At 35.3% G+C, this 20,426-nt stretch overlaps 1 protein-coding gene across 3 annotated transcripts in view; it reads right to left on the bottom strand.

The window, feature by feature from the left end:
- CDADC1 (cytidine and dCMP deaminase domain containing 1) overlaps positions 1–20,426 on the bottom strand; it is a 43,775-nt gene that overhangs the window by 12,248 nt on the left and 11,101 nt on the right. For all 3 annotated transcript variants that reach the window (XM_057532847.1, XM_057532846.1, XM_007186856.3), the window contains 6 exons: positions 19,761–19,938; positions 14,918–15,487; positions 9,423–9,472; positions 6,268–6,437; positions 4,382–4,571; positions 155–215 (listed from right to left, as the gene is read on the bottom strand). In XM_057532847.1, the coding sequence (XP_057388830.1) occupies positions 155–215; positions 4,382–4,571; positions 6,268–6,437; positions 9,423–9,472; positions 14,918–15,487; positions 19,761–19,938 (1,219 nt within the window). The remainder of the gene's footprint in view (positions 1–154; positions 216–4,381; positions 4,572–6,267; positions 6,438–9,422; positions 9,473–14,917; positions 15,488–19,760; positions 19,939–20,426) is intronic.

The following is a 20,426-nucleotide window of genomic DNA, read 5'->3' as shown; positions in this document are numbered from 1 at the left end:
GTGAACAAATTGAATGGCAAAAATGTAACCTGCAAAAAGAATATGCTCCATCTCCAACCACATCAATTTCCAACACCTGATCATTATAATTCCCTATGTTTCTTTTCTTCTTAGCAGCAAAGTCAACCTCAATAAAGGACTTGTAAATACTTACTCTCTCTGCTTTCAGGCTCATTTTGCTCAAGAACACAAGTTCTTGATGGATTCAGTTGCCACTGTAAAAGGACACAAACATTTTATTTATATGTTTAATAAATAGCATTTCAGCACTGTGCTTTCAAATATCAAAACAGCTTAAAACAATGTAAGAAAAAAGAGTTAGTGTGTCGTACCAACCAAGCCCTAATAACGACTCTGAATGACCCTGAATGATATGACTTCTGGAATGAGAATCAATATTCTTAGAGAAGGAAGTGTAAAAATCCTCCTTTACCTTCGTTTTACAGGTAAGGAAGTGGAAGACCAGAGAAGCGTAGTGAGTTGCCCAAGGTTACATACCGACTAAAGACAGCAGTAGCACCAGAACCTGGGTCTGCCCATGCCCAATACTATAGAATTTCCACCACTTCATATTCTAGCTCCAGGTCCTACAGAATCTTATAATAGCTAGAGAAGGCCTAGATAGAAAGAATGAAAATAGGACAATTTTAATATAGTAATATATTCAATATATTACTATATATTAATAATTTTAATATAGTAATATATTTTAATATAGTAATTTTAATATAGTGATATATTTAATATATTAACATATATTATATTTATATATAATATATATACTAATATATTAAATATATTACTATATATTAATATATAGTAATATATTATATATACATAATATATTACTATATATTAGTATAGTATATATATACTATATATAGTATAGTATATATATATAAATATAGTATAGTATAGTATAATATATATAGTATATATATAGTAATATATATAATATATATATTACTATATATAGTAATATATTAAATATATTAGTATATATTAATAATTTTAATATAGTAATTTTAATATAGTAATATATTAGTATATATTAATATATATTATATTAATATATATAATTATATATTATTGATATATAGTAATATTAATATATATTACAATTTTAATATAGTAATATATTAAATGTATTACTATATAGTAATATATAGTAATATTGCCTTTTAATATAGTAATATATACTATTATTTTTATCATAGCATACCATTTATTGTATCCATATCATACCATATCACATCTCCTCTGATTATAGTTTTCCATCTCAATCATTCAGAAAGAAATAGAGAAGCATGAAGATTCTCAGATACTACAGTGATGACTGGAGCAGCAGATAAGAAAAATTGAGTGTAATCAATATCTCAAAGCACACCCTTCCTTTCTTATTTGCCTAGAAATCCCCATCATCAGAATCACTAATGACTTAACCAAAAAAGCCCCACTAGGGCACTCTCTCCAGAAAGACACAATTAAGTGGATAGTTCCTGGGAGCCTCTTCCAGAAGCATCAATTAGTTCATCAGATGAACTAATTAATGTCATGGGCCTTGAGGGAGAATGAGATATAAGACAGACATTTTACCACGTATAAAAAAGTCCTTGGAAAGGGAAGACATCTAGAACTAGTTGGTCACCTATAGAAATGGGATGGTTTGGATTAGCACCAGGAAAAAGGAGGATTTCCAAGCAATGGGCAGATATATGTGAAATTAACAAACAAACAAAAAGGCATGTTCAAAACATGTCAAACCACTAAAATCTATTACTTTGGGCAAAGTAAAAACTAATAACCTTGAATTTACATTTAAGGATCATCATAAAAAGATTATGTCTAACTGTGAAAACTTAGAAGCAATCTAGGTGTCCAAGAAAAAGGGAATGGTTAAATAAGTTATGTCCATAGGTTGCCATACTGTGTAATCATTAAAAATTATTTCTGAAGAATTTCCAATGACACAGAAAATACAGCAACATGTTAACAGTGGTATCTATGAGCTGTGGGATAATATCTGTTCTTTTTTAATTTTCCTCTATATATCTGTTCTTTTTTCTATTTCCTCTATAATGAGTATATGTTACTTTCACAATTTAAAAAAAAGTAATATAACCTAATAAAGAAAAATGCACATGTATTAAACAGAAAAAAAAATAGTTTCTCAGTAAATGGACTTGGGTTTACACAGGTAAAATATATTCTTGGAAATACTGTTGCCCAGCCCTAGCTTAGTCTGCAACAACCCCACAGAACAGAACCTCTTATCTCAAGGCATATGGTAACACCTCAAAGAGAAAAGAAAAAAATTTTCAAACACAATTAATTTCAATTGGTTTAATGTTTAGAAAAATGAAATTTACTGGTACTCCTACTACTTTTGACAGTCTAAAAGCAATATAATCATTATAAAAATTCCAATTTGGAACAAATACTAGTTCGTGTTAGTTACTGGTATTTACAAAACTAGGCATTTAGCTAACCAAGTAGTTTAAATCATTGACATAATATTGCAAGCCAGGCCAGATGAGGGAAAGGATGAGAGCGTGGAGAGCTAATCTTCACTGGAAGGAGTACAGAGAGACCAGGTGTACCTGAATGAGGGCACTCCTGGGTGGGTCTTGGCCCAACAGGTATTTCTGAATCCCATCTCTGCCCGAGGGGCCTTCACTCCCTTTGTCTTCCTGTCTCTTCCTGCTTCTCTTGCCCTTTCTTACATTCTTCTAATCTCTTCATCCTCTTTACGGTGGAAAAGCTACTAAAATCCACCAGTAAGCAAGATATTTCAGAATTCGCTTAACCCAGCACTCACAGTCCTGAAGAGCTAGGTCACTTACACTTTATAAAGAGAATTATATCTTCCCAATCTTCAGGAGGAATGAAGGAACAGAAAACAAAAATACAGAACTGGTGATTTCCCTTTTGATTAGATGGATACAAACTTGTTTAGTTTTACAAAAGAGGCATCTGTCCCATCTCTCCCTTCTTTCAGTGCCCCCCTTTTCTTTTTAAAATCATGTCTTTTAAATAAGACAACTGGAAATAAAAAACAAAAGTATATGACAAAAATGAAAAGGATAAAAATTTATGATTCTTCATACACACACATAAACTAGGAAACTAAATAGTGTGTTGTTATATTAATTTTTAAATAAATTTTTAAATATATATATGGTTTAGTAAGTATTTTTTAGGTGCCTTATATGTTCCAGGCACCCTGGATTCAAACAGAAAAGTAAAGTTGAAATTTATAAACAGTTCTATTATATGCCTTTTGTACCCACTGCAAACTACAGTATATAAATGTTATATTAAATGCCAGAATTATGGGACTTCCCTGGTGGCGCAGTGGATAAGACTCCGTGCTCCCAATGCAGGGGGCCCAGGTTCGATCCCTGGTCAGGGAACTAGATCCCTCATGCATGCCACAACTAAGAGTTCACATGCCACAACTAAGGAGCCAGTGAGCTGCAACTAAGACCCGGTGCAACCAAATAAATAAATATATTAAAAAAATTTTTTTTTTTTTTTAAAAGCCAGAATTATCAAAGCAACATATGATTCTGGACAGGATCCTTTTGCTGTATAGAACTTTATTGGGACAACTGGTAAACCCTGATTGGACTCTGTGGATTAAATGGTAGCAACATATCAATGATAATTTCCTGAGTTTTGTGGTTGTATTGTTGTTATGTAGGATAATATACTGTTTGAGGAAATATACAAGAAAGTATCTGAGAGTGATCTTGCATCATAGCAACAACTTAACTCTCAAATGTTCTGGAAAAAAAAAATATTTGTAGTATTTTTGTAACTTCTGTATGCTTGAGATTATTTCTAAAAACAAAAAGTTTTTTAGAAACCAAAGTAGTAAAAAAGCACAAAGAATTAAAGTTCTGAGTTTTCCACAAACCACCTCAGCACTTTTTTGGAAATGTCAAATATTAAATTCTTCTAATTTTTTCCTGATTTTTCTCATGAGAAATGCACGTGTGTGTGTGTGTGTGTGTGTGTGTGTGTGTGTGTGTGTGTCCCCTTCTTTTGGGTAATCTTAAACTACTTTCACCTCTGTCTACCACTTCAATCCAGAAAGAAGGGTGAGGGAAGAGGTGGGTCAAGGATTTTGTTAGCCACCAGATGGCACCAAAGGACTAACTAATTCAAGATCTGTAAGGTCAATGCACAACTCTCGATAGAGATCTATATTCATAAGGCAGATCCTAAGCTGAACATTTGTAGTTAAGCAAGTGCTTGCACATAAAAATAAACTCTATGATAACTCTTTAAAAGGGTAAGAATCACTAATTTAAAATATGCAGCAGAGTACCTAACAATATAATAAAAAGTATATTTGAAAAAATGTGTATCTACTTACTGTAAATTTGCTAACACCTTCAAGTTCCCCAAATCTCATGTAAGAGATGTCTGCCTTCTTTTTTCCAACATCTACATCCCCTGCATAGATTTGTTTTATGCCCGCACCTTTAATTAAAGGTACACATTCATCACATGGGCACTTTGTCACAAAAATCATACTTCTTTCTTCTGGTTTTATCTCTTGACACCTACAAAAAATATATATAAAATATTAGGAAGATAGTTTCTAAAAGGGTAAGTTATGTTTTAGAAAAATCTTTAAACATTAAAATTGAGCTGCTTTAGGAACAGATTCACAACATTATACACAATAATGATCAAGCCTTATGCTTGCTGAATTAGTCAGTGGCAAGATTTTCAGTATTACATTACAAAGGAAATGAAAACAGAGATAGAGAGAAAACAATGCTTTCTAAGTAAGAAACTCTTTATAATGCCAGAATTAGGGGCTAACACCTAATTAACACCCTCCCTAAGAATGTACCATGTGTGATTAGACATTAAGTCATCATGGTAGCCAAAAGGTCTACCTCTTATCTGGTAACTAACAGATATTTAATAAATGCTTACTAAATTGATAAATTAATATTAGAGTTCTGTTTTGAGTTATAGTTCCCTTACTCCCTTCCCTAACACAGGATAATTTTATTTAACAAGCATTTGGATTTGACAAAACAAAGCAAGTAATCTGTAATGAAGAGCACAAGGAAAAAAAACAGAGGAGTTTGGTGAAATTTTACATGCCAGGGGTAGTTTAGGACTAAGGAATGCTTCATTTGAGGATACAGGAGTTGTACTTCTGGGTCCTATGGTTTACACTGCTCTCAGTCTTAATTCCCCACCACCAGCCTTCCGCATCCATGTCCTTAGTTCAGATTCTCATTCTGTTTCCCTGTACTAGGGCAGCAGAATTGTATGCATCTAGTCTGTTCAAACAATATGCCTGCAACCTAAGTAATCATTAGTGTGGCTCTGTCAATGTCATTCAGTTTCTCCACTACCTACCAAATGAAGTCTAAACTCAAAGTCCTCTCTTGTCAGTCCCAACCAATCCCATGTGCTCCATGGTGCAGCCTAAGTGGAACATCTGTGTTCCTAAACACACAAGCATTTTCCTACTTCTAGCCCACTGCTATGCCTGAAGCAAGAATGGTTTCCCTTCAAGTAAGCATCTCCAATGGCCATAATCCTATCAAACCTTTAAAGCACAGCTCAAATGCCAGTTTCTCCATAAAGCCTTTCCCTCTCACTCCCCCTCCATCTGTAGCAGCCCCTGAATTTCCACCCACTTTGTGTTGGCCTTTCCCACAGAACTGACCATGTTAGGTTGAATACAGTCTTATATCCCATACTGCGTTATAAGCTCCTCAAGGACAGAAACCATGACTTAACGCAGATTTAAATCCCCTAAGATCACCCACTTAATGGTAAATGCTGAGAAATGTTTGTGGAAATGATCTAAGTTAACATTAGAAGGAGGTAATGCCAGTTATAATCTCTAACAAAAACTATGTTAAAGCAATTTGGTTCATAATAAAATCTATATATTCATAAATATAAATATATGTGCTCTACATTTAGAAAACAAAGCTGATCATGTAATGCAGAAATATGCAAGACCCTAAGGACAAACTTCAAGCAGTTTTATACCGGAGAGAGAAGGAAGAAAGGAAAAAAGACTTGCTCAATAAATTTGAAGGCCTGCAGGATCCCTGACAATGGCCTCAGGTCAGGTAGCAAAGACCAAGTATGACCAAAGTTATACTTCTGAAAAGAATATTTCTTGGAATTTTTAAAAAGGCAATAAATTACAGCTAAAAGAAAACTAATTTTAACTAACCCTTGCTACATTTTATAGAAAATACATGCAAACAAATTTCATACCTAAATGTCAAGGCATTCTGTTCTGCATGTACAATGTATCTGAATTTCCTTATTTCTCTGTCTTTCTGTTTGTCATCCATGTGCGGGAAGTCAGCATACTCAGATCCAACAGGAAAAGCATTATAACCACATCCTATGAAGTACATTGCTCCTGTTCCATCACAACTTCTCTATGAAAAGTAAGCAAACCAACAAAGCTGTTTTCAACATTCTTAAAAGGCATCTTACATTGTGTCTTTAAAGCCTAGTATCACACTTCTTATAATGAATTCACTTTTCCATGATAAACTGAGCCATCAGAAAAATACAATATTAGATTTTCCTTCCACAGTGTGGTCTTGTCAAAGTTAAACTTCAAGCAGCATGATCATCTCTAGTATATAATCTCAAGGCAGTCCTTTGTTTTAGCAGTTAATTAAATACTAGCTTAATTCACAAACTGCTTCACTTGATTCAGACACCTCTCCCTGAATAGGTTATAAGATCCTAGAGAATAGAAACCATGTTTTATACCTCCTTTCTACCCCTTAACGTAGACCGATTACAGTGTTCCATACACAGCAGGTACTCAATAAATTATTGTTAATTTCTTATATGCTCTGTGCTGTGCTACTACTGGTTAGCAAGCCAGAAATCCTAAAAATATTTTGAACAGACAATTTCTGTTTTGGGCTAAAAATGTGCTAGTGTATATAGCTGGAAAATAAATAATGCACATTCCTTTAATTTTCATGTTTACTGAGCCTCTACTGTGTTTGTGTGTGTGTGTGTGTGTGTGTGTGTGTGTGTGTGTGTGTGTGTATGTAATAGAACTTCCTACTTAAGTGGCTTTTTTATTTCTCCTGGTCAGTGGCATATTAGGTGTCAATATGAATGTTTTATCAACTATAAAAGTAAAATATTTTATAAATCAGAACTGTTTATAATAGTTTGGAATATGCTATAAACCTCATTAAGTTTCAATATATTATACATAGTTACTCATGTGATAGTTTCAACAGACTCAGTACTATAGCAGCTTGATAAAAATCATTGTTATCATGAGCTGACAGAAGCTTACGAATAAAATATTATCTCATTAATAATAAATTATCCTTGAGCATTCACTAAAGGTTAAACATCATGCTCACTTTTATATGTGTTATTTCATTTAATTAATCCTCACAACATCCTAGACAGTAGTACTATTACTATTCCCATTGTATAGATAAGGAAACTGAGGCCAAGAGAGATTAAATAACTTGTCCAAAGTCACAAAGCTGGTAAGCAACATAGCCAGAATTCAAGGATGGGTCGCTTGACTCCAAACCCATGTCCTTCCACTTTACCATGCTGCCTACACTCTAGATAATATAACTGGAAACCTAAATTCTCCATAAAGTAGTTGAGAACCAGGTGTTATGCCAAAAGGCTGCTGAGCATTTATATAAATCCAAGGGAGAGTTCCAACCATAGGCCAGGCCCTGTGCTAGGTTCTGGGAATACATTGGTAAATGTGACAGAGAATCCCAGCCCTCAGGAACCTTCTGATCTGGAGATGATAAGAAACTGGACATGTAAATTTAACTGTGATGAGCGTCACCACTGAGTTGTACAGAATACTATGGGAGTTTCTGGCAGAGGAACCTATTCTAATAGGTGCTAACAATTTGGGAAGAAATAAGAGTCAAGAGATAGTTTGAAGGTGGAATTCACAGCATTTGGTGATTGATTGTTTCAGTGGAATGGGATGGTGACCACTAGTGAAGGAATAGGTTAGCAGGGAAGATACTGAATGTATTGGCTAGGTTGAACTTGAGGGGCTCATGACATATCCAGCCAAATAGTCAAATTACTTGCTATAAAGTCTGTTGAAGGACACTTAGGCGCCCCTACTCATCTTTTAGTCATCCTCATAGTTATGAAGTATCTCGTGGTTCCGTGCCCTCCCAACCCATCCACATAATTCCAAGTCCTCGTCATCTCTTTTTACTAATCTCCCTATTTCCTGTATAGCCCCACTTCATTTTTCACATGCAAATCTAATCAAATCATTTTCCCACTTAAAATATTCTTGGATTGCTCTGTCCAATATAGTAGCCAGTAGCCCCATGTGGTCAGTGCAAACTGAGAGGTGCTGTAAGTATAAAATACATACAAGATTGTGAAGACTCTATACTCCCCCCAAATGCAAAATATTTTATTAAAAACATTAACCAATATTTTTATATTGGTTACATGTTGAAATGATAATATTTCTGGACAGATGATTAAGTAAAATATATATATGTATATTTTTTGGCCGCGCTGCGTGGCCCGTGGGACCTTAGTTCCCCAACTAAGAACCCGCGCCCCCTGCAGTGGAAGCACGGAGTCTTCACCACTGGACCGCCAGGTTAAGTCCCAAGTAAAATATATTCATAAAATCAATTCACCTGTTTCTTTTTATTTTTTTAATGTGGCTCCTAAAAAAATTTAAATCACGTATGTGGCTTGCCTTTTATTTCTGTTGGTTAGCACTGTGCTAGCGTATCCCACTGTCTGATGGATAAAGTCTAAACTCTCTACGTGGTATACAGTTCTTCATGGTGCAGCCCAATTCTTTGCTACTGTGCTAGACGCAGGACCCTGGACTTCAACGTGCCAAATCACTTGCATTTCCCCACATTCTCACGCCCTACCTCTGCATGTTACCCTTCTTCTAGTCCCACTAACTTGCTCTGCCTGATGAACTCCTACTCATTCTTCAAGACTAATAGCACCTGACCTCCCCTAAGAGGATTTTACTCATTTCTCCAAGCGGAGTAAAGGTGCCTCCTCTGTGCTCTCACGGTATCAGGTTATAATTACAGTTATATACCAGTCTCTTTTTCACCTCTGTCTCCATCACTAGACTATATAAGGCTATGAAGGGTGGACCATGTGGTCCTTAACTCCCCATTGTTCACTGTGGCACAGAGCCCACCCTGTGGAAGGTGTTTAATAAATGTTCACTAAATGAATAAATCTATATAAAAAACTGTTGAGAGAATATGCAAATGTTTATAAAACTTAATAAATACACCAATAAGAAATATTAATCCCCCGGGGTCAACAAAATGTCATGTGCTTAAGATCAAAATATGTTTAAACAAAATCAAGTTTAAATGTTTATAAAGAATTATTTTCCTACTTACAGATTTTCCTTCTGCCCAGATGACTGCTCCAACTCCTGTTTTATGATCCTCTGAAAGATACATGGCATGTAACTCAGTAAAAATCAATGATTTGTTAGTTTCAGAAATACATTTTTTCCAAAAATAATAAACATGTATTTATTGAAATATACTTCATAAATGTAGCAGCAATCCTTGACAACCTCACTAATTATGGAAAAAGTATGAAAATACTTTTGATAAAAATCAAATTGTCAAGCAAATATTGTCAAAGCAAATATTGTCAAGCATAGAATATATGGGAGCTAGGTACGAACTAACTTATAGACAGTGTCACTACCAACCCAATCTCACATGATCTATGTGCAGAGATAACACAATGGCAGTGCCTGCACTCAGGTGACTTCAAAGCTGTAACCAGAACTGAGTGTAACTTTATTGAATTTCCACCAACAAGTCAGTTTTTAAATGACTATTTCTAATAGACGATAAAATCAATTAAGAAAGAAGTTTCTGAACTAATGGATTTAGTGTAATAACCATTCACAACAATCATATCTGTCTTCTCCTAGCATTTTTTGCACTCTAATCATGGAAAATACATTTCATGAAAGTGTTCTTGCTATGAAAAAAGTTCAAACTCATAATACAAACATAAACAAATCTTTATGGGCTTTCATATATATACCTTTTTTTTTTTTTGCTGGAAGGTACATGAAAGGAATTTTGATTTAAACAAAATGATGTCCTTTCCCTGACGTTCACAGTTTACTTTGAGGGGAAAAGAATGCCAAGTTAGTGACATGATGCCCATTTCTAAATCAAGTGGCAGAAGTCACAAATATAAGATTATAATTTCCCTGCAGAACCAACCTATTTACTTTTCAACAAGAAAGGCTGTATTTCTTAAAACTATTAACCTTAAACAGAAAATACAAAACCAAAATAGAAATTCTACATATTAAGAACTGACTTTTTCTTTCTACTACTACTAAGGGTGAGTTTAAAATTTCTAAGACAATTATACACAAATTATAAAAACCATAGTATTTATCAAAATCTTAATAAGAGACCAATATAGTTAAGTAGGTACATTTACACAGAGAAAGTGAAAATTATCTGTGAACTTGCCCTCAGGCATTTTCATATTGATGAGGATTAAACGAAACTGGCTTCACCCCACAATTTCCTAAAAGTTAATCCTTCCAATAATAACATATTTAAATACTTTTCTAGTACAAGTACAAAGAAACATTATTCTACCTATGCATGAAAAACTAGGATGCCTGATAAAGTTAATTTTTTAAGAAAGTTATGATACTATAATGAAATTCCCCATCTTCAGGTCAAGCAAGCTTGGGTTTTCAAAATTATACCACAAAGCATTTTTATAATTTATTTTAAGCACTTGTTATCCATTATCTCATTTTTATCCTAAAGGTAAAGCAGACAAAATTTCCTTTTCTAGATGAGAAAACAGGCAAAGAAATTAAGTGACTAAAATTTAGCCCTCCACACCCAACCGGCTTGCCTCCCTCCGATGTGAAGAATTTTGTAACAAAGGTTCCCCTTTACTGAATACCTGAGTGCCTATACTCACGAAGCTTATGGTCCGATGGAGAAGGAAGATGGTAACAACAAAACATCTAAGAACCTAGGTGCTGTGCTGGGCTATGAAGGAAGGGAGCAGGATGCTGAGGAACAGTGTATGGGAGAAACATACTTTATAGAGTGGAGACTGTCAGGAAAGGAATTTTGCGGTAAACAAAGTTTTGTTCCTTCCAAGATTGTCAGAATATACCATGAAGGGAAAAGAATATAATTATGGCTTTATGCTCATTTCTAAGGTAAGTAGTATAGAAGTTAAAAACCTAAGATTATATTTCGTTTATATTATAAATGAAAACCTTTAAGTAAAATTGTACTTAATACATGCATAAATCTGAAACAGAAAATGAAAAACTCAAATAGAAACTCTTCATATCAAGAGTCTACTTTTCCTACCATTGACACTAAGTATTTTTCATATTATTATTTTTTAGTCCAGGAGCCACTTTTTCTGTTTCAGTCTAGGGACAGCCTAAATCTTGTCAGGAGGAAAAAAAATGTGATTTTTTAAACTAAGCTCAGGGACTTCCTTGGTGGCACAGTGGTTAAGAATCTACCTGCCAATGCAGGGGATAGGGGTTCGAGCCCTGGTCTGGGAAGATCCCACATGGCGCAGAGCAACTAAACCCGTGCGCCACAACTACTGAGCCCACATGCCACAACTACTGAAGCCCGCACACCTAGAGCCCGTGCTCCGCAAGAGAAGCCACCGCCATGAGAAGCCTGCGCACCGCAACGAAGAGTAACCCCACTCACCGCAACTAGAGAAAGCCTGCGCGCAGCAACAAAGACCCAACGCAGCCAAAAATAAATAAAGCTCTACTGCTTAGCTAAGGTTAGTTTCACCAAGAAAATATTCTTTACTACATGTCTTTTGAAATCAGAATAAAATTTCATCCATATACGATGAGTAGATTTCACCCAGCCCCCAAGGTTGGATGACAGATGAGGTAATTTCTCAAAAATCTTTTCACATCAGTAATTTTAATGTAAAGTTTCTCAAAAAACTTTCATGTCTGTAAATTGCTCCCCAGGATCTGGTCATTCACAGGATTTTCTCTGTATACCCTTGAAGGAAAGGTCAACTTAAAATCACTGAGCCAAATTCCTGACACTCTTTGGTCACTGAAAGTCAGAGGACTCTTTATCCTATGGTTCTGGAACACAGGCATGGTTATTTTAGCTCCCAATACTGTGGTCATGTCAGGGTTTGTCCAAGTGTGGTTCACAAACCAACTGCATCAGAATGACTGGACGCTTGTTACAAAGGCAGACTCCTGGCTCCCATGGAAATTCCATGAATCAACCTCTCCACGGGAGGTGGCAGACTCAGGAATCTGTACTTCTCATGAGCATCACCTCTGATTCGTAGGCAACTAAAAGTTGAGAACTGCTGAGTTATGATTTGAAACAGTTAACTTTCTTGGCTACTCCAACCTACTTTCATCATCAGCGTTGTGGTTCAGAAGGAAGGCATAATCGTCAGCTTTGGAAAATGCCTAGTCTAATGGGAAACAGGACATAAAAAGAAATCAAAACTCACACTTAAACCAGGTAGGTAAGATGTGATGCCCTCCTATCTCTGTTTTTTCCCCTAGAGTCTAAACAAATTTTGTCACTTTTTTTCTACCCTCAAAGTAGCTTAGAAACATACTTTTAATGACACCTCTGTGGATCCTATTTACTCATCATTCAAAAATCAATTATTAATTACCTACTTTCAATTAGTTTTAGAACTCTGTTAGAAGTTTTGGCATTCTTTTTAATCATATGTATATTTTTAAATGAAATGGTTTAACGGAATGATTTCTTCACCTATTAGAGTGAAATAAAGTTATGTGAGCTGAACAGTGTAAAATTTAAAGTTTGAGTAATCAGAAACACACTAAGTGGATATCTACCTTGCTGGATTGTCCTCAATGTTAAGTGAGATACATATATAAATCACCTAGCTCTGTGCCTGACACATAGTAGGTGCTCAATAAATTGTTATTTATTATTATCATCAATGAGGAGTATCAGTCCAGAATTCCTTATCTGCAATCCCTTATATCAAGTTTTTTAAAACAGCTTGACACACATACATATAGCACGTACATATTATTTTTCTAAAATCTGAAAAATTCTGAATTCCTTTTCATCTGGCTTCAAGAGCTTTGGGTAGGGGACTGTGGACCATTTATCTTTGTATATAAAAATATTTCTTTTGTGCTAAGGAAAAAACAATGATGAGGACATGGTCTCTCCCCTGGAAGAGCTCACAGTGGAAAGGAGCACATGACAAAGGGTCGCATTCTATTCAGGACTTGGGTTCCAGGCAAGAAAGTCATACATAGACAAAAAATTAACCTTGAAAAACCTTTTAAATTGCCCATCAAGTGCATAAGTACAAAACTCTGCACAGTAACAGCAGATAAATTTACAATACTATAACTTTACTAGTAGAGTATCTAATAAAGAATATATATGCAAATTTATATCTATACATTACTGCATCTTTAAACAGTGGAGTCATACACGGTATTATTAGGTATTATGAGAGGAGCTCCTGAGAGCAAGTAAAAAAACTGACTCACACCTCCCGTCTTACGCTCACTCTGGAATCTGCTGAATTCTAATTAGCAAATGAGAATTAGTGAAGTATAGCTGTGACAGCTGTTTCCATTTATGTTTCTGTCCTTCCAAAATGGTTTGGAGAAAAATTCTTTATAAAGCTGGAGTTGGCAGAGACTAACATATAGCCCACGATACAAGATAATTACATTAAGTCAGACCTTTACATAATTCAGTTGTTGGGCATCATGTAGTTTGTGCTGATAGTAGAATCAAATTCTTTAATAAGAATCAAGTGATTATTAACTCTGCTGAATGTTGGAATCCCTTACAGAAATTTAAAAATTCACATGCCTAGGACATACCCTTAGGGACCAGGTTTAGTAGGTCTGGGTTAGAATTTGAGCATTCGTACTTTTAATACAAGTTTCTAGGGTGATTCTAAAATGCTGCCATTTGAAAACCTCCCATTTTACTGAAATTACTTCAACCTGTGGTCTTTGTTGAGCATATACTGCAGACTAGTGGCATTTGTATGGACTTTTTCTGAAGACTTTCTCTCTTCTCCTTCTTTCTTGGGATAAGTTTAAAAATTCCTACTATAGCCTACTCACCAGATCTTACTCAACTGCTCCTCCTGCCTGCATTTTCTTTTCCTTATTTCAAAGTTGCATTTTAAAAAGTGATCATGATTCTACTTTGAAAAATGTTATGTCTGCTGAGATATAAAAAGCACTGTTCTATAATTGGAAATACAGATACCACCTTTTATCATGATAGAGAAAATTCCCAAGTAATATTTTCCTTTTTCACATACTTACTCAGGTACAACTTAATATAATAAAGTAAAACTGTTTGATTTCTCTACTTGCTGATTGAAGACATACCAGAAATTGGAAGAATATGACAAAATTCCTTTACTTTGATTCTATTATTTTGAATTCATATTTTTAGTTTAAAGACTTTTTAAGTTTTTACTAAATACCGAATACCTACAGAATATTGAAGAGTTAAGAAAAAAATGAATAATTCTGGTTCTCTCTCTCCTCTCTTTTTGTCCTATCTCTAGTGGAGGGCTCATTCAACTGTGAAATGATAAAAGCAAGAAGCAGAAAGGGCCTAATCAGATCCTGATTTATAAATGTAGCACCCGATATAGGCCACAAGAAATCCTAAAACTACTCTAAGAGTTGTCTACTCAAGGGTCTCATTAACTTCTCTTTATTTGTATGACCAACAAAACCTTAGCATCTATGAGTCAATAAACGCTACCATAGATGAAATGAACACCACTTTACTTCTGAGACAAATACGACCCAAGCAGCCCCGATTTATGAACTAAGCATGTAACTCACCAGTTCGATATGCCAATAACCTGGCCTGAATCATGCAGTGCCTTGCAATTTCTTGAGGCAAACTCTGATTGTGAATTTCATTAATCTGTTCGGTATTGCTACAATAAAATCCGTAGTGTTTAAAGTTGGGCACACTGGAAGCTACTGTGGCCAAAAGTAGGATAAGGTCTTTCATGTTTTGCCTTAGATTGCTGAAGTACGGATTTTCACACAGGTTCTCCAAACCTATAGTCATCAGTATTTGCTTATGCATTTCTTCTCTGGAAACCAAAAATATCATTTCATATTCTTTTATTCTTTCTTGTTTACATTCAGAATAAAAGTCAATGTTAGTGTCCGGCAATGTTTTTGAAATTTTTTGAATAAAGTCACATTTGTAAGAGGTCTCCTCTACAAACTGCACCATATAACACACCAAAGGCTGAAGTAAGACACACACATGGGCCCGACTGTTTGATTTCAATCTTTCCACTGCTTTGGCATCTAACTTTGCATCTTCAGAACTAGAAGCCTCAGTCAGCAAGCTTATTTCTGGATCAGCAGGCCAGTATGAAATTCGGTTAACTCCAGCTGAAATACAAAATATGAAAGGTAGTTATCAGATGCATGCTGAAAGTAAGGGTTTTCTTAATAAATCCACCGTATCACTGCAGTAGGTCCAAAGGTCCCAATATAATAAAAGTCTATCACCAAGTCACCAATAATATAGCCCAAGTGCTGGCAAACTACGGCCACAGGCCAAATCTGTCCTGTTGCCTATTTTTATACAGCTTGCAGGTCAACAATGGATTTTGCAGTTTTAAATAGTTGGAAAATCAAAAGAAAACTATTTTGTGACATGAAAATCATATAAAATCCAAATTGCAGTGCCTATAAAGATTTGTGGAAACACAGACAAACCTAATCTTTGACATTGTCTCTGGCTGTTTCTGTACTACAATGGAGTAGCTGAGTTGAGAGCTGAATAGCTGTATGGATACCCTACGGCTTGCAAAGCCTAAAATACTTACTATCTATCTGGCCCTTTATAGGAAAAGTTTGTTTGCATTCTGGTTGCTTCTAGTAATCTTGATTCAAGAAGAGGGGATGACCAATGTTTAAATGTATTTTCATGTACTAGTATCAGAAGCTACAGCAAAGGTTCTCAAATTTTTTGGTCTCAGACTCTGTTACACTCTTAAAAATCAATGAGGACCCCAAAGGGTTTTTTTTCATGTGGACTATATCTACTGATATTTACTGCATTAGAAAATTTAAACAAAATTTTAAAATATTAATTCATTAAAAAATAGCAATAAGAACCATCATAAATTAATATAAATAACATAGTTCAATAAAAAATAACTATTTTCCAAAACAACAACAAAAACTAGTTGAGAAGAATGGCATTAAAGTTTATACAAATCTCTTTATTATCCGGCTGAATAGAAGATAGCTGGGTCCTCAAATCTGCTTCTGCTTTCAACCTCTTGCCTTAGCTTTTCATTGAAGTATATAAAAAGTGTCCGGCCTCACATGATATGGAGTTAAAAAAGGAGTATTTTAACAGCCATTTCAACTAATTATGAATATTCTTTCACACTACATAAAATTTTGAGAAGGGATAGTTTCTTAGAGGTGAGTTACAGTGTGGGATCTGAAATCACACAACAAACTTTTTGTACTGTTACGTTGAAGTCCACTGGTCTATCTTACACTTAGAATGGCTCTTTCACTCACACATGATTTTCTAGCATCATGCACTGGTCATTTGGAAAACAAGAGTTTACTGATTTCACAATACTTAAAAAAAACCAAAAAACTCATTCATTAATATAACCACCAATCTCATCAGAAGAGTCTTTAAGCAGTGGGAAGCTGTAAGCTTATGATGATGGTAGACAGGAGTTTTTCAAAATTCTAATTTTCACTTGAAGTCTCAAATTTTATCAGTGGCAATAAATGCTGTCAGTTGTTTTCTTGGAAGTGACGGTTTCACTTCATTCATTTTTGAGAAAATGTCTGCCAAATAGCCAAGTCTAAGTAACTATGGTTTGTTAGTTCATGGTGTTCCATGAAAAAAATTGGATAACTCAGTTTGTGACTCAAACAATTGCATAAGCCGTTTTCCTTAAGGCAAACTTCATACTTAGGTTTATAGCAAAAGTGCTTTATGTCCACCTCCTATTTTCTCATACAGAATCTTAAAAAGATGCGTACTAAGGGTTGGGTTTAATAAAATTGATTTTTTTTTTTTTTACTGTTTCATCAATGACATTCTTACATGAAACCCCACACCCTCCACCTTTTTTTTTTTAACTCCAAATAGGTGGCTATGTAAGAGTACAATGACTACTATTGCCTTGATTCATACAACTGCAACAGTAGTTTTACTCAACATTTTTTTAGTACTATTAGCATAAATGTAGTGTTATTATGAAAATAGTTTTGACCTTGTGGACCATGAGGAGGTCACAGACCACACTTTGAGAACCACTATGCTTTAGAAATGTTTGCTTTGTAACTGAGGTAACAGTAATTATAACTGAAATAAGTTAGCTAGAGCATGGGGTTAAACCATGCCCCTTTCCAAGATAAGTAAATAACATATAAGCCTAATCAAACATAGCAATTTTATTTATATATGGCTCTAATACCAGCATAAAAGCATTTCCGTTGCATGTCCTTCCTGATTTTCCACATTGCATTATCTCTTTTGCCAGGTTTAAGTGTCTGTACTCAAAGACACAAGCAATGGTGAATTACTTGTACTCCAACATTTTTCTAATTCTTGGCTCTGAGGCTATTAAGAGTGCTTTGAGTGTAGTCAACTCAGCGCAAAACACGACTTTTATTCATTCTTCTCTCTTGACTCTAGAAGAGATGAGTCGACATATGTCTGGTTCTTTCACATTCTTTCCTTTCTAGATCAATGCCACCACCTGAACCCTATTTTACACCTTATCTAATGCAACAGTCTACTGATCAAGCTCTCAACCTCTTTATCTTTCCATGTTCTAATTCAGTAACAACAACAAGTAATAATCTTAATCATGTTACATCCTGCAAAACTCTTCAATGGGAAAAGGAGAAAAAAATGCCACCACCACTATCACACTTACCTTCTCTATTCGTAATTGCAGGGGAAAGACTACAGGATCTAATAACTTATCATAGATGCCTACCTACCAGCTTGAAATACTCGATGCAGGCCAGGAGGCGCTAGCCACATGACCATTTCTTCTGGAAGTGCTTCCACTTGTAGCTTAAGGGAACTGCCCTGATCACCGATCTGATCCTTACTCTTAAGACTTTGATATAAACAAAAACCGCTCTTCCTCAAAGCAAGTTTAGCAACTCTGTTCTATAAGATAAAGTCCAAAGGCCAGACAGTTTTTCAAAGTTCTCCATTAAGGCCCCAACCTATCATTATAATCCTTCTGCCACTATTCTCTTCAAGAATAATTTTCCACTCCGAACCCTGACCCCCAGAACCCTGCTTCTCACAACTTGATGACCCCGCATGCATTGTCCTCCTGACCAGGAATGTGTTCCTCCTCCTCTACATCTGACCCATGGAGGTCCAGCTTAAGCCCCAGCTATTTATAACATGCCAGCCTGCAGGGATCACTGTCTCTCCTCTGAGCTCATATATCATTTACAGCTGTTATTACTCATTTGGTATTACATGATGTGTTACATTAAATTGGTTTTTGCCCCCAAATAACAGCTTGAGGAAAAGGATTAGGAACTACATTAGCCTTTTTTTTCCCCAGAAGCAGTCTGAACCCTGTCCTTCTGGGTTTTAAGGAAGCTTCATTACATAGGCATGATTGATTAGGTCACTGGCCATCGGTGTTTGAACTCAAACTCTAGCCCGGCTCTCCTCCCCAGAGGTCTGGTGGGGGTGAGGCTGCAAGTTCCAACCCTCTAGTCACCTGGCTGGTTCCCCTGGCAACCAGGCCCCATCCACAGGGGATTCCCAAAAGTTACCTCATTAACATAAACTCAGTAATGGTGGAAAGGGACTTGTTATGAATAACAAAAGATACCTTTCTCATTCTTAACACTCAGGAAATTCAAAAGATTTTAGTTGCTCTGTGTCCAAAATGGAATGAAGACTAAGTATATAATTCATATTATAAATCACAATTATCACAGTGCCTATGTAAAAGATATACTATTTTTTAAATAGGAAAGTGGTCTGAATACTTACCTGGGTGCAAAATAGAATCATAAGCACAAAGAGGATTAGTGAGTAGCCCAGAGTGGCAGAGATAGATAGCTATATGTTAATACTTTGTTCTCCTCCTTCCAAAGGGTAGAGTAGTCATTGGGAGGCAGCCGCCCAGCCAGAAACTACAGTTCCCACAATGGATGTGAACAGAAATGATGTCTGTGACTTCCAGGCCAGGGTTTTTAAGAAGCAGGTATGCCTTCTCTACTCTCTCTCTCTAGATGCAGAGGAGGCCAGAAGGAAGACAGTAGCAACAAGACAGAAGATGCCTAGGCCCACGGATCAACCACATGGAGAATAGCTGTCTGCTGTTCAGCAACACTTGCATTGGACTATTACATGGGTGATAAGTGTCTAGTGTATTAAGCCACTGAAATGTTGATGCTTATTTGTTATAGCAGCTAGTATTAAATCTACCAATACACTGAGGGTAATCTAACTAGTTAGTGACAGAGCTGAGACCAGAATCCATGTTTTCCAACTCTTCTTCTTACAGTACATCAAACTGTCTTCAGATATATATTTATATTTCTAAATTATCTCTGTGGTATTTAGGCAATTTGTTCCCACTTGATTTGTTCTCAGATAAATGCTATTAATCTCCAACAAAGCCTTATCTGCACTTACCATTTACAATCATTTTCAAACAAGCAGAACATGGTTTTCTGGAAAAATAAAGATCACAGTTTTTCAACCTTGACCCATGTTTTATCAGAGCGATTTTCCCAGCATGTAAATCTTCACTTGAACAGTGGAGACCAACAATTTTCATGTTTTTCACCACCACAAGACCAGTTCTCTTCACCTACATTAAGATACAAATTAATAATTTATTTTATAATTTATGTGATTAGTTATAATATCTAATGATCGTATCATGGATTATACTTGATTTATTAATAAAATGAAAGTTTTGTTTAGTTCTTCATCTGAACACAGTTTGAACAAAAGCACATTTCTCATTAGGTCCAAAATTTTTTCTGAAAGTGTAATGTTGACTTTCTACCAGAAATTTTCTAAATCTAGGCTTTATTAACCAAACAATTATGCATTTAATTATCATAAATTTACCCTAGTAAAAAATGAATACATTTTAACCTAGTAAAGGGCAATAATGAAGTCGATTTGACTTGTTTCTTAATCTAGTCTAAGACTACTTAGTATTAAGCTTCTAGATAATAAGGAAAAACTTGGAAAACCCTGTGATTTTACACATGGATAAGTGAAGCCCAGAGTTTACATGATTTTCTGAAAGACCCATAGATGGTAAAAGGCAGAACTAAATCAGAGGTC

The sequence above is a fragment of the Balaenoptera acutorostrata genome, chromosome 18 (genome assembly GCF_949987535.1).
Source record: "Balaenoptera acutorostrata chromosome 18, mBalAcu1.1, whole genome shotgun sequence".
NCBI classification, from domain to species: domain Eukaryota; kingdom Metazoa; phylum Chordata; class Mammalia; order Artiodactyla; family Balaenopteridae; genus Balaenoptera; species Balaenoptera acutorostrata.
This window is presented reverse-complemented; position numbering and strand designations above follow the sequence as displayed.